The 15,718-nt window shown below is 44.8% G+C and overlaps 1 protein-coding gene across 1 annotated transcript in view; it reads left to right on the forward strand.

The window, feature by feature from the left end:
- Positions 1-12,644: 12,644 nt before the first annotated feature.
- The window catches only part of ALDH1A1 (aldehyde dehydrogenase 1 family member A1), a 49,826-nt gene continuing 46,752 nt past the window's right edge, over positions 12,645-15,718 (forward strand). The window contains exon 1 of the mRNA XM_007065556.3: positions 12,645-12,835. Coding sequence (XP_007065618.2) covers positions 12,740-12,835 — 96 coding nt within the window. The 5' untranslated portion in view covers positions 12,645-12,739. The remainder of the gene's footprint in view (positions 12,836-15,718) is intronic.

Consider the following 15,718-nt stretch of genomic DNA (forward strand, 5'->3'; position numbering starts at 1 on the left):
AAGGTGCTGCGGCCTATGGGCGGGTCCGCAGCTTCCGTGATCATTTACTCACTTACGGGACGGGTCACGGATTGTTGCGCCACCCGCTGGGGGCCGCAAACACCCCCGCCAACAAGGAACCCCCGACCCCCCCCCCCAGCCTTCCTCATGACACTTCTCATTATCGCAACTTTGAACACCCGGCGCTGTAGGATGGCTCTCCGCAGGTCCCAGGTGCTCTCTTTCCTTCGGGAGAGGGTACTCTGTGGTTTTCCTGCAGGAGACCCATACGGATCCGACCGCCGAGGACAGGTGGCGGCTGGAGTGGAGGGACGGGGTCTACTTTAGCCATTTCATGGTTCGACAGGTTGGAGTGGCGACCCTGTTCTCCCCCGACCTACGGCCCGAGGTGCTAGGGGTCACTGAGGCCATGCCGGGCCACGTGCTACATCTCCGGGTCCGTACGGAGGGGCTCGTGATCAACCTCGTTAACATCTATGCCCCGATAAAGAGCCCGAAGTGGCCGCAATTCTATCAGCAGGTGTCCGCCTTCCTCAGCACCCTAGATTCTCACGAGTGCCTAGTCCTGGGAGGGGACTTTAACACCACCCTCGAGGAGCAGGACCGCTCTGGGGCCGAGCTGAGCCCGGCCGCCGCGAACATTCTCCGAGAAATAGTCGAACATCGCTCCCTAGTGGACATCTGGCATGACCACCACCCGGATGACACTTCCATGTTCACCTTTGTCCAGGTGGAGGCCCATCGGTCACATCGCTCCCGGTTGGACCATGTTTATTTATCACGTTTCCATCTTTCATGAGCTCACTCCTCCAACATTCGGCCGGCCCCATTCTCTGACCATCATCTACCCACCATAACAGCCTCCCTCTGTGCAGAGAGGCCGGGACCGGCCTACTGGCATTTTGACTACAGCCTGTTGGAAGATGAGGGCTTCGTGATGTCTTTCCGGGAGTTCTGGCTGGCCTGGCGAGAGCAGCAGCGTGCCTTTCCCTCGGCGCGGCGATGGTGGGATCTAGGGAAGATGCGCGCCAAGCTCTTCTGTCGTGACTACACCCGGGGCACCAGCCGACAGAGAAATGTGGTGATAGAGCAGTTGGAACGGGAGGTCTTAGAGATGGAGAGGCGTCTGGCCGCCAGCCCCGAGGACCCATTCCTCTACGGAGCGTGCCGGGAGAAGCGGGAGGAGCTCCGGGCACTCGAGGACCATCGGGCCCAAGGTGCCTTTGTTCAATCCCGCATCTGCCTCCTTTGGGAGATGGATCGCGGCTCCCGTTTCTTCTACACCCTGGAGAAAACGAGGGGGGCCAAGAAACACGTCACCTGCCTTCTAGCAGAAGACGGCACCCCCCTCACGGATCCGGTGGAGATGTGTGGGAGGGCCTGTGACTTCTACACAAGCCTTTTCTCCCCGGATCCGACCGATCCTGGCGCTTTCAGAGTGCTCTGGGAGGAACTCCTTATGGTCAGCGCGGGTGACCGAGACCGACTAGAGCTGCCTCTCACCCTGGTCGAGTTCTCGAAAGCCCTCCATCACATGCCCACCAATAAATCTCCGGGCATGGACGGGCTGACCGTGGAGTTCTACCGCGTGTTCTGGGACATCCTTGGCCCAGACCTGCCACTGTCTGGGCCAAGTCTTTGCAGGGCGGGGTCCTCCCTCTTTCGTGCAGGCGAGCAGTGCTCGCCTTGTTGCCGAAGAAGGGGGACCTCCGCGATTTACGAAAATGGCGTCCCATCTCGCTCCTTAGCACGGACTACAAAATTGTAGCGAAAGCAATCTCGCTGCGGCTAGGGTCCGTGCTGGCAGACATGATCCACCCAGACCAGACCTACACTGTCCCGGGCCGCAGCATTTTTGACAGCCTATTTCTAGTCCGAGACCTTTTGGAACTTGGGCATAGAGATGGTCTGTCGTTCGCCCTCCTGTCTCTTGATCAGGAGAAGGTGTTCGATAGAGTGGACCATGGGTACCTCCTGGGCACTCTGAATGCGTTTGGATTCGGACCTCAGTTTGTGAGTTTTCTCCGGGTGCTGTACGCTTTTGCGGAGTATCTGGTTAGGCTCAACTGGACCCTGACCGAACCGGTCAGCTTCGGGCGAGGAGTACGGCAGGGGTGCCCCCCTCTTGGGCCAGCTGTACGCTCTGGCGATCGAGCCCTTCCTCTGTCTCCTCCGAAGGAGGTTCACGGGGTTGGCGCTGCGGGAGCCGGAGCTGTGGCTGGTCCTGTCGGCGTACACCAATGACATGCTCCTCGTGCTCCAGGACCCGGGCGACTTGGCGCGAGTGGAGGCTTGCCAGGCCATCTATTCGGCAGCCTCCTCCGCCCGAGTCAACTGGGTCAAGAGCTCTGGCTTGGTGGTAGGGGACTGGCAGCAGGTGAGCTCCCTCCCACCCACGCTTCAGACCATCCGGTGGAGCGCAGGTCCACTGCTCTACCTAAGCATTTACCTTTCTGCCATGCACCCATCTCCACTGGAGAACAGGCAAAATTTAGAAGGCGGGGTGATAGAGCGGCTCCGGAAATGGACGAGACTACTCCGATGTCTCTCCCTCCGAGGGAGAGCGCTGGTGCTTAACCAACTAGTCCTATCCACATTCTCCTACTGGCTCAACACCCTGGTCCCGGCCCCGGGTTTCCTGACCAACCTCCGGACATCGATTCTGGAGTTCTTTTCGTCAGGAATGCACTGGGCCCCTGTTGGGGTTCTTCATCTACCCCTGAAGGAAGGAGGGCAGGGCCTGAAGTGTCTGCACACTCAGGTCCGTGTCTTCCGCCTCCAGGCCCTGCAGAGGCTCCTCTATAGTACAGGTAGTTCAACGTGGAGCATACTGGCGCACGCCTTCCTGCGCTGCTTCCAAGGGCTCCGATACGACCGGTAGCTCTTTTATCTCTGTCCGAGAGGTTTTCCGTGAGACCTCTCCGGGCTGCCGGTCTTCTACCAGGACCTCCTCCGGACCTGAAAACTGTTTTCAACAACCAGGTCCGCGGCGGCCACTGTGGGAGCAGATCTCCTCGCGGAGCCCCTGCTACACAACCCCCAGCTCCGTGTGCAGGTGGCGGAGTCATAGAATCATAGAATCATAGAATATCAGGGTTGGAAGGGACCCCAGAAGGTCATCTAGTCCAACCCCCTGCTCAAAGCAGGACCAAGTCCCAGTTAAATCATCCCAGCCAGGGCTTTGTCAAGCCTGACCTTAAAAACCTGTAAGGAAGGAGATTCTACCACCTCCCTAGGTAACGCATTCCAGTGTTTCACCACCCTCTTAGTGAAAAAGTTTTTCCTAATATCCAATCTAAACCTCCCCCATTGCAACTTGAGACCATTACTCCTCGTTCTGTCATCTGCTACCATTGAGAACAGTCTAGAGCCATCCTCTTTGGAACCCCCTTTCAGGTAGTTGAAAGCAGCTATCAAATCCCCCCTCATTCTTCTCTTCTGCAGACTAAACAATCCCAGCTCCCTCAGCCTCTCCTCATAAGTCATGTGCTCTAGACCCCTAATCATTTTTGTTGCCCTTCGCTGGACTCTTTCCAATTTATCCACATCCTTCTTGTAGTGTGGGGCCCAAAACTGGACACAGTACTCCAGATGAGGCCTCACCAGTGTCGAATAGAGGGGAACGATCACGTCCCTCGATCTGCTCGCTATGCCCCTACTTATACATCCCAAAATGCCATTGGCCTTCTTGGCAACAAGGGCACACTGCTGACTCATATCCAGCTTCTCGTCTACTGTCACCCCTAGGTCCTTTTCCGCAGAACTGCTGCCTAGCCATTCGGTCCCTAGTCTGTAGCGGTGCATTGGATTCTTCCATCCTAAGTGCAGGACCCTGCACTTATCCTTATTGAACCTCATCAGATTTCTTTTGGGAGTCCCGCTCAGTGCACCAGAGTTTGGTCCTGGCAGAAGTCACGAGAGTCGGAAACCTCCTGGACTACGACCGGGGAGTCTGGCTGGATCCCCTGACGCTCGCGCGGCGCATGGGGCTCTCCAGACCTCGTACCCCCCGGCGCGTACTTCAGGAGGTGAAGGCTGCTTTGACGCCCGCTGCTCGGGCTTATCTCAACCGAGCTCTGCGCGAGGGCGCACCGCGTCCACCCTCTACCCCAGGCCCGCCAGACCTTTCAATTGGGCCCCTACCCCGTGGATCCCAACAAACCCCTCACCCTTTCACTGCGAGCCGGCTGCATGAACTGCAGCTGGTCAGCTTCCAAACCGCGCCAAGGAAACATCTATACACACTCACGCTTCACACCCTTCACGCCCTCACCCTGGTGTCCCGCCCCGATACAAAGTGGCGGGACCTCCTGCCACCTTTGGAGGGTGAGCAGTCCCGGTAGGCCAGCCTGTATTCCACCTTGGTCCCGAGGCCCATCGGGGACATCAGTTGGCAGCTCCTTCACGGAGCTGTGAGCACGGGCATGTTTTTGACGCGGTTCACCCCCATTCCAGATACTTGCCCTTTTTGCAACGTGAGGGAAACCATGGCACACATATATTTAGTGTGTGCCAGGCTGCAGCCCCTTTTCCGGCTCCTCACGAATATTTTATTACACTTTTGGCTGCACTTTTCCCCTCACCTTTTCATTTACACACTCCCCATCCGTGGCCCCGCAAAGTCGCGGGATCTCCTGGTTAACCTCCTCCTAGCCCTAGCTAAAACAGCCATCTATAAAACCAGAGAGAGGAGGTTGGCCGATGAAGCTTCCTGCGACTGTAGGGCCGTTTTCCGATCCTCAGTACATTCACGTATCCAGGCGGAGTTCCTCTGGGCGGCGTCCACCGACTCCCTTGATGCCTTTGAGGAGCAGTGGGCGCTGTCCGAGGTTCTCTGCTCAGTGACCCCATCTGGTTCCCTCCGTCTGACCCTTTGATTGAGGGGAAGAGCGAGAGGCCCCAGCCCCAGCCATTGCCGCTGTGGATACCGTCATCACCACCACCTAGGAGGGGTCCTTTCACACGTGGGTGCACGTCCCCCCGCCCCCCCAAATTGCCCACCCCGCAGCCTTGCCCATCTTGTTGGGCATTCTCAGGAGAGGAATAGTTGGTGACTCTAGGCGTGGCACTAGGTAACTCGAGGGAGTGGAAGACCATGAGTGTCGAGGAAGCCCCCCCGCTCTAGGCCACCAGGTAACTCAGGAGGGTGGAAGACCATGAGTGTAGAGGAAGCCCCCCCGCTCTGGGCCCAGGCAAGCCTGAACACTTCTCTCCCCTGAAGGCTGCTGTGTTATACATTGCGTTTGCTTTTGGTTTGTTGCATAGTTTTGTTTTATTTTTTTTGGTGATTTTTTGTAAGTGTGTTATGCAAATAAAATTTTCTCCTGCTTCAAAAAAAATAATTACTCTCCTATAGCCACCTGGCCCGACCCTGTCACAATATATTTTTTCTTTATCACACTTTTTAGGAGATTGTAACAATTGTGAGGCTCAAGAGGAATTAATTCATCTGAGCTTTTACCTGGTCAACAGCTGCCAAAAAATGTATAATTTGGAGCATTCTCAGAACATCTGAATTGCAATAGTTAAAGAAGGGGAACACCTACTCTCCATTTTCCTGCGATAACAATATGAACCCTGTGTTGTATTACATGTAGGGAACTTTGAGTGGAAATATGGATCATCTTATAAGCTCTATATAAATAATAATTTGGAGTGCACATGTAAAGGATGCTAGCTTGACTCCTGCAGTGAAAAGTTGTAACCAGTTTATGTTAAGGGCGAGACTATCTGGGTTTTCCCTAAACCCATTGACTCTTTTAACGGGCATCTCCTTCTCTTCGTATAACTTCATCTTCTCTTTTAGCACATAACTCTCCTTTATATTTGACATGGATATGGTGCCAGGTTTTCTTCCTTATTTGGTGATGTTTATGCAACGTTGTATATGTACGAACCAAAAAAAAATCCTTCCTGAAATCCTGAACTTCCTTATGGAAAGACAACTCAGATTAAATAGTCAGTGAAGAAGTTTACCCCTCTCTTTGTCCGTCCTTCCTTTATATGATGGGGTAAATCCAGGGCATCTTGCATTTTTCCACCAATGCCACAGTATTAATAAAATGTTCAGGAACTTAAAAATATTATGATGGACCATTGGCCTGATCCTATGCTCATAGAAGCTCCCATTGATTTCTATAGCATGAAATCAAGCTGGGTGTGTTTAGGGAGAGGTATTTCTGGCCCTCATAGTTAATCTTCAGATGTATTTTACCTTGTAGCATAACAAATGATTAATTTTATTCTGGGCATAAAATAAGTTACCTATAAATATAAAATAATTGTTATTTTAAGAATTATTAAGTTATTTTAAGGGTTAGGAAAAAAGTCATATTTGGAGTTGTGACATACTTGGTTAAAGGCAACCTTCAATTTATGACCCTTACAAACAGAGTAAAAAAAGGCGGGGCGTACGTAGTAGATAAAGTACTTGCGCAAGCAGGGCCCTCCACGATCAGAGCTACTGTGCCTCTTGATTGATGCCAGCCATGATCTTTTAAGGACCAGTGTATGGGAAATGTGCTGTTTCTGGAAAATTAAGAAAGTTCAGTGTGATCCTAATTACTGTGAGTTCTTACATAAGGGAGCAGTGTGATCTCCCTATGATCAAATCGATAGTGTCTTATATGTCATTATCCTTTGTCTTCCTTCATCTTCTTGTCCCTCTTATTTTGTTGTTGATTTGGTTTGGTTTGGTGCATAGTGGATCATTATCTCAGTTCATATGCACCTGAAAAAAATTTGCAATTCGAGTTTAGTGATGACGTAGTATTTGAATATCAGGACCAATAATGGAAGATTATGGCATTTCTGACCTCCACACGTGCCTCTGACCCTCCTCCCTATCTTTCAGGATCATAAATACTGGACAATGGTATAGAATTATAGTCATCCCTATAACTAAAGACAAAACTTTATATGAGGATTATTCCCCTCTGTGGAAAAGTTTGAGTGAAGTATCAGTAAAAATTGCTTTTTGAAGTATTTTCCCCCCATTAGTTTGTAGTAGTAGTTGTAGTAATTTGTCTCATTTTATTTAATCACAGGTGGTGTATATGTGCTGGCCTACCCAGTCCTTTTAGATGCAGAAGGCAACTGTATCTAGGATATGTATTGCTTGGATAAAAGTGATTTGTATTCCAATCATAGTGTCAACTTAGATTTGCCAGAGAAATGGAAACTACCACATTCAGAATTTAATAGTCAGTCCTGCCATCTATCCCTTGTAGATAGAAACCCAGATAGATCTGATGAACCTCAGTTCTTTTATCATTTCAGGCCAGTTGGGGTAAACAGAATAGTAAAAATCACAATGAAAATACATAGCCATGTATATTTTAACATCATAGAGATGATTTGGTGTAAGCTGTGAAGCAAAAGGGCCTAGTAGAGGGCATTAAATCAAAAAAGAATGAACATACAGACACACGAGATAGTTGTCTAGGAACATTTTTGTCACTTTGTTTGTTGTTTTTTGTAAAATCTTCACTCCCATAAGAGGGTGCTGTTCATAATTAGCTTGTGAAGATCACATTATGAAAAGGAGAGGAAGAGCACTTGCTGATGATGTAAGCATTCCCCTTTCTGAGCTGGTGGCAGAGGTAATGCAAAGTAAAATATTTAGGTATTGTCAAGTTTCTCAGGACGCCCTAAAGAGTGAGATGTTCTTGCACCAGACTTGGAGTATGGGGGCACTTCTCCTTTCCGTATAACCACATTTGTGATAATGGTGTAATGTAATCCTATAAAATAAGATACGTATTTTACATGCTGTCCCCATAGGTATCAGATTCACAATATGAATTTCTGGCCAAGTCCTTTATGCCATCTTCTAAAATACACTCATCTTCTGATCTATATTATCCACGTTTGAGATTATGGATCTCCATAAAGGATTATACCTTTGCCTTGCATACACCTTGAATAAGGTTACCAGAACTGAAGTTCTTGCATTTGTAATCTGATCACATTTAGATATCCACAATAAACTAAACCTGACTTTGGATGGCTTGATAGCTTAGAACTTTAGTTAATAATGAGTCATATGATTTAAATCGGTTTTTTAAATCTTTCAAAATTTGATCCTTAAAATGTGTAAGTTTATAAGTTGGAAGATAAAATTTCACTGAATAATGACATCTACAGTAGTAGAAAAAACTTGGTTTAGTTGTGGAAAGATGCAAGGCCAACCGTGAAAGACCTATTTCTAGTTTGTCAAGGAGGAGGGAGATAGAAGCAAGAGGATTTTGGCTGCTAGAAGTAGTTTTTCTGGAACATTTTACCCAGGGTGGGAGAAGAAAGCTTGGAGGGGATCAGGATGGAGGTGTTTGGGCTGGAGGAAAGTTTTGGCAACTTGAATGGATGGGGCTGGAGAGAGTCAGACAAGAACAAACAACTTGAATTTGAATGTATTCTCAAAAATGCGGAATTCATGTCTACTTCCATGAAAGATTCAGAATGGGTTTTTCTTTTTCTCCATTTATGAAGTAGTTGGAAGGCTCATGCTTCTGTATTATTGATAGCTGAAGGGGAAATACTATGTACATTATATAGCTTCCAAATTATATGTAACCTCTGAGGAGCACTGAAGGAAACCAACATTAAAAAAAAAAAAAGTAGAACCCTTAATCTTAGTATGTGACAGGTTTATTCCAGTCTACATCCACAGCACAGTAATTGCATTGGTAGAAAATCACAAAGCATGTTTACTAAAAAACTTGACATCAAACTCTGTGCTGCTTGTTATGCAATGAGATATATCAAGTGACTAATTTTTATTGATTCTGTGAGGCACGAGGCTGTTGGCAAACAGCTCAATGCCAAGCTTGTGTTGCAATACATATAACTAAAGGCTGAGTCCTTACAACCTTGGTGGTGTCTCCCAATGTTACTATACCTGAGGTATGTGTAACTGGGTGCTGTGAAATTCCCTGTTGGTGGCTCTGTTTGTTTGTTTGGTTTTTCTTGTTTTTAATCGTTATGAAGAAACCAATGTAATGCATTAGAAACCAATGTAATGCATTAGCTTCTTGCACATAAACAGTGTCTCAAAACACATTAAAAAGTTTTATAACATAATTGAAAAGTTTTTTTTAAAGATAGCACTAGAAGAAAAAAGAAATCAACAGGCTTAGGCCAGGGAGAAAAGTTGTACTATCAGATAGCATTTGAAAATAGATGGAGAATCTAGTTACAGGAAATCTCTTGTAAATTGAGGATCTGCCTCTCACACCAGCAGTGGTGAGATAACAGTGTAAGATGAAGTAGAGAGGCACCTGGGCAATACAGTTGTGAAAGGAAGAGGAAAATTTCCATACCTTGGAGGTATGGGTGAGATCCCAGGAAGGCACCAAAGATGCAGACCAGGAGGACAGATTGGATGTCTGAATCAATAAGGGAGATAGAATTAGATTTGAGGATGACACACTTGCTTCCATCTTCAAAATGTTTTGCCGAAGAAAATTGTCACGAACTTTCAAGTTTACTTGACTCCTCCATGCAGAGAGAGTTGAACAGGGAAGAGTCACTAATGATGTCAAACAATATGTCCAGATGTTCTATTTTAATTGAGATTTGAGGTAAAGATAAGATGATGATTGAGATGGAGAAGGTAGATAGAAAAGAGCAATTCGTTAAGGACTGAACACTGGACATTGGTATAGAAGAGCAATCTTTCCACACAGAAGGAATCCTCCCCTGATATGAGGAAAGAACCTTTTGACAAATGTGTATGTGATGAGATTTGCCCGCCTAGTTATGGAGGAGGTCCAGGACGATGTTGTGGTCTGCTATGTCAAAGACTTCACAGACTTAAAAAAGAATGAGAAGGGGGAAAGAATTGATTATGGCGAAAAGCAAAAGCAGGAGGAGAGCATGAAAAGAAGCAATTTCTGTGCTAAGGCCTGAGTGAAACCCAGGTTAAAAATGGTCAAGGATGTTGCTGAATGATAGGTGACTAGACTGCTCACAGAAAGCTACCTAATGAGGTATTTTGTTGAGAAAGGACTGTAGTTAGAATGTCAGGTAGAAAGGAGAAATTTTGAAGAGGCAGGCAGTCATAGAAAGTAGAAAGTTGGGGAAATTAAAGGTATTATTGACAATAATAGTAATGTAAGGCAAAAAGTTTCAGCAGACAGGATCAAATAATATGAGAAGTCTGGGGATCAAGATAGCAGGTAATCCTTTTTACTGGACTGCACATTGTCAAAAAGGTCCAAGGATGGTGGGGAGGAAGGAGTCAGTGCACGTCTTGTAGTGAAGGTAGCTTAAGTCAGTCCGAGATTGAAAGAAAAAACGCAAATTCCTTGCATCTGGTCAGGGAACAGTTTGGAAGGGAGAGTAAACTGTGTGTGGAAAAGAGAATAAATGGCATGGAAAAGGAAGCAAGGATTTCGAGAGTCTTCCCAGGATCTCTAAATAATATCTGATGAGATTTTGCACTCTCATAACATATAGGGAGGTGGGATATGTGCCATGGAAATGAGAATGTGATTCAGGAAAATGTCATTTGGGAACGGCACATTTCTCATAAAAACCAGGAGAGGCCATTGGTCATTATGTTGCAGACCTGAGTGATAAAGCTAAATCATGTGAATTTGAGCACTTAACAGATTGGCTAACTAGAGACTGTATTATTTTCAGGAAAACTGATAACCAAATCACAGAAAAGTTATTACAAAGTATGGACGTGACTTTGCAAAGTCTATATTTGTTGTGCTATTGAAAACCATGCTTCCCAAGTGAAAGTGGTAGTGAAAACTGCTTCCCAAATGAAAGTGGTAGCAAGCAGTAAAAGGCCTGAAATGTCTCTAATTCAAGTGCATATCAAGACATGAAGAGACACTATAGAGGGAAACAGATTGCATATACCCGGTCTTCAACGCAAACTATTGTACAGTGCTTCCTAGTGGCTAATCTTTCCCTTATAGATCTTGAATGGGGAGGGCTCACTTCCTTCAGGGATGTGGAGGGGCCAGAGTTGCAATACAGCTGGGGAGCACCCAGATTAGCAGTGTAAAAAATCATAGTGCCGCAGCAGTGAGCACTGAAGCACTGTGTTCGTATGGGTATGTGGCTAGTTGGCATTTGCTGATGATGCCTCACTTTAGCTCCACCCTGGAGTAAACCAGCAATACGCTTATTCACATACAAACACAACAAGACCCAGGAGCAATAATAAAGGAGAAGCAATCTCTCTCCTGCCTACATCAAATAAACAGACTATTTTCTCCCCCTATCTGAAGAGATTTTTTTTAAAGCAGATACTTTAATAATCCCTCCTCTGGGACCTACATTTAGTTTTGAATGCCCTCGCTAGCCACCTATTCAAATTAGCTGAGGAGTGTTCCTCTACTTCCGCAACCCGTTCTGCCATTTTCGCTGGGATAAGGTAGCTCTGATGATAGAACTGACTTTCATTTCAAAAATTAATTTGGTCTTTCTTAGAGCCAGAAGATCATGCTACCTTCTTTTGTCCAAAGCCAAAGCTCCACAAGGAGAAATTATGGCACATATTAGAAGTCAGTGGGGCTTCTAAGATATATACAGAAAGAACCAAATGGATCAGAAGATCAGCTTAATTATATGGCCTATATCATCAATCAGTGAGAGGCAACAAAGCTTCTACCTTCTCCATTGCAAGACAGCTCAGATGAGGCCTGATCACAGCTCACTGAAATCAATGAGACTTTCCATTGACTTCAGTATGCTTTGGATCAGGTCCAGGAGGCATATCGGAAGCTTAGAAAATGAACAGAATAGTGTCTCCACAAAAACTCAATGCTCATTCTTCAAGAGTGATGGCATCCTCATGGGCACAGAAGTTTCATGCTTTCTATGAAGAGATGTGTGGAGTAAACACCTTTGCTCCACACTAAGTAATAGAAACTAGACATACACAAGCATCAGTGGGCACCTCCTTCAGCAGCGGGGGGGCATTGGATGAAACAGTACTTCAGCAGTCCACTTTTCATAATGAATTACACATTGTTATTTGAATAAATTCAGGTACCCTTTCTAGTGGGCACTGCTGAAAAAATGTTACTCACAATTTGTGGAGCTGCCTCGGAAAAGGAATAGGCAATTTTTTGTTTTTATCTCCAAATGTTCTTTCTTGGATCAGCAGGTCCATCATTTTGTCCCTCCCTTAAATTACTTTGTATTGGTAAGGATATGAGGACCTTATATTAATACACTAGTCCTCATTCCACATGTTCTCTGACAATAAGTGCTGTCGACAGGAATTGTGATTTTGTTCCAAGCGTATTAAAATCACAATTGAGTACTTTACAGCTCTGGAAGTTATTCTGCCTGGCTCTCTCGTGCAAAAGGCTTTGCCTGCACCCATAACTAACAAATTTGTCTCTACCTCCAAAGCTGAAGAGCCCAGATTCGAATTTCTGGACCTGCCTGATCTAAGAAAGATATTTTGCAGGTAAGAACAAGCAATGTTCTAATATTTGCAAACTTTCATAATGTCTTTCAATACAGTTTATTTCTGAAGAATTTGCATCATACAGATTTCAACCTAAGTGAAAACACTGGTGCCCTTGGTGTTAGAAATAAGTAGTGTCATTTTCTTTTTGCAGTGAAATCTTTCATCCAATCATAGTCTTGTATGCAAATATACCATAGCCAGTTCAAACAAAATAGCACAAATAAAGCTAAATGCTCAGTGAGGACAAAATCACTCAGCTTCTCTGATTCCTCATTTCACCTGTGTTTCAGGAGCTAACTAAACATGTCAACTGAAAATACGAAAAAACAAATCCCAGATAGGAACTCGGCTCCAGCTATGCCTGCACCACTCAGTGATCTGAAAATTAAGTATACTAAGGTTAGTATGCATATTTATTAACTTGCCTTAGGCATTCATCTAAGACTATATATGTACTTACCATAAGTAGTTTTGTTCAAACCATCGAAATAACACTAACTCAATTATTGTTTGCAGTGTTGTAGCCATGTCGGTCCCAGGATATTAGAGAGACAAGGTGGGTAAGATAATATCTTTTCTGAAGAGCTGTGTGTAAGCTTGAAAGCTTGTCTCTTTCACCAACAGAAGTTGGTCCCATAAAACATATTACCTCACCCACCTCGTCTCACTAACTCAATTGTGTATTTACAAATGTTTACCTAGATTTAATTCTTATAGTGTAATTTCTGGGAACATTCTCTGATCTCTTCTGCCTTGAGAAACTCTTCCAAGGAGTTGGTAAGTTTTAAACTACTATTTTTTGGTGTGCTGTCCATATTTTTTTCAGAAGCTAAGACCTGTGGTCATAAGTATCCTGGAAAGTGTAAATGACCCAGAGAAGGAAACATTTACATCATTGCAATGAACAGCAAGAAAATAAAAGATAATTGTAGAATATGTTAACAATTAGTCTAATTTTAAAATAAACTGGGATATTTACAAACAGATTTTAAGAATTATGCCAATGATGTTGGTCTGGAGGAAGGTTTTTTGTTTTGTTTTGTTTTTTAATAAAACTAAAGCAAGGGTCCTCCTGCATTTGACATATGTTCCGGCTGATAATAAACCTGTTTATCTTGCTAAGCAAGTAACTATCAATAAAACAGCTAAAGTCCACCATTGCTAATTAGTCAGTATTATCAGGAACCTTGTACAATAGCAAATTCTTTCCATACTCATTTAAAAACACAGATAAGGTAAGCATGAAATGGATCCTCTGGGCTAACCCTAAAAACAGACTTGTATTCCTGCCTTAAAAAGACACTTTATGTGTTTCATACCACATTACACAGAGAGTTGCAAGAGAGTCTGAACTTTGAACAAACAGCAAAGTCATTGGTAGTTTCTGCAATCTCAGACTTTCAGGTAGTGTTTGGTAGAGCAATAAAATGAAATATAGCAATAAAGAGAAACTGAGAAACTTCTGTAACAATTGTAGCTTTTGCTGGCCATGGCTATCTCAGATTCTGGACATACAGCAAAATGCCACATAGTATGTTACTGCTATCCAGAAAAGTTCCCAAGTAAAACAATCAAGAAAGTGTTATTGTTGCGACTTTGTGAGCTAAACTTCAATTTTTCCAAAATACAAATATGTATGGGATTGAATTTTAACTTCTCACTAGAGTCAAAACTTGACTTCTTTTCAAACATTAGGGTATAATCTGAAGAGCTCAGTGCCACTCAAGGTCAGCTCTTTTGGACCCAACTCTGCACCCCATTTTCAGGGAGACCCCAAATTGATTTTGGTACCTATTTTTCATGAATAAAAACTTCAGGTTTGGGACCTCATTTTGTAAATATTTAACAAGCTGTTAAAACTGTGCAAGTGCAGTATAGTTCTGCTATGTGATAGCTCACTTTGGCTATTCCTGTCTCAGAGTATAAAGGGCTTAATCCAGGAAAGATATTTTAGAAACTGCAATGATGCATTTTCAACTGCTGAATTAAACTACAAACAAAAAGTAATGAGGACAAGGTGATGCCCCAAGTTATTGAAGATCTGAAAAGCATAAATTGGAATATTCCTCCCCATTCCCCACTGCTTTCTTTCTTAGCCAGCATAAACTCACTTAGAAAAAACTTTCACTAATAGGATAGATTCTGTAGGTAACCACAGAACAGTCGTCATATCAGATGTTTTTACATTGCCATCTAAAAAGTGTATTAATAGGAATATGTTTCTTGAGTGTTTCATCTTTTTGCTGAAATAACTAATGCACAAGAGCCTCATCAGAGACTTTGCCATGAGGAAGGTATTTCCCTATATGTGAAGGTATACAGCTTTCAACTAATTCAGAGTTTCATGTGCATTATCGTGTACTCAGGGATTGAACAAAGGGTCAAATCCAGCATATGAAAAGATCATTGAATATGTAAATAATTATGGTTACAATCATGATTCACAGCTGTACATGTAGAGGGAACCAGCTTCACCTCTGCCCTTCATAGCACTTTCCTCCTTTTCCAAAATCTCACTGAGGACTGTCTATGGGCCAGGAGACCACATAAAATGAGATGGTGAGCTGGGATGAGGGGACCAGGATAGGGCAGGGGGTGGGAAGCATACACAAGGTTACAAATACATCATCCTAATACCACACTACCAACCCATGACTAATTCTCTGACAAGCTAATATTGTCTAAGGCTGGACTGACTTTCCTAGCACTCCCCCTCCCCGACCCTTTATGGGGCTTCCAGGAGAACCAGCTGATGGCAAAGCCCAGGTAGTGTGGCATCACAGAAGTTAAGCTTCAGGGATCCACAGAAAGGCGTGGGGGGCCCAGAACCAGTGCAGTTGTACAAACTTTTCAATCTTCACTCTCCTTGGACTCCAGCAGATTCTCAAATATTTGTAGATTCTAGGGACTGGACTATCTCCCTGTACAACATGGGAAAACTGCAACTCTCTGCCCTCCTTAGAATGATCTAGGGAAAACTCTCCAGGGGACCCTCATGGACTTTTCCTCACACCATGGGCCCCTTTCACAGGTTTTTCTACAACTGGGAGCAATGTGGCCCTAAATAAATTAGATCCATTTAATCCAGAGGTATTTCTATGGTGATATAAGTATTCCCAGATCATAGTCTGTACCCTTCTCATAAAGCATGAACTAAGCATTCTAAAGAGATATTTAACACACTCAAGAGTCAATTGCCAGAAGCTGGGAATGGGTGACCAGGGATGGATCACTTGATTGTCTGTTCTGTTCATTCCCTCTGGGGCACCTAGAATTGGTGAC

The sequence above is a fragment of the Chelonia mydas genome, chromosome 5 (genome assembly GCF_015237465.2).
Source record: "Chelonia mydas isolate rCheMyd1 chromosome 5, rCheMyd1.pri.v2, whole genome shotgun sequence".
Taxonomy (NCBI): domain Eukaryota; kingdom Metazoa; phylum Chordata; order Testudines; family Cheloniidae; genus Chelonia; species Chelonia mydas.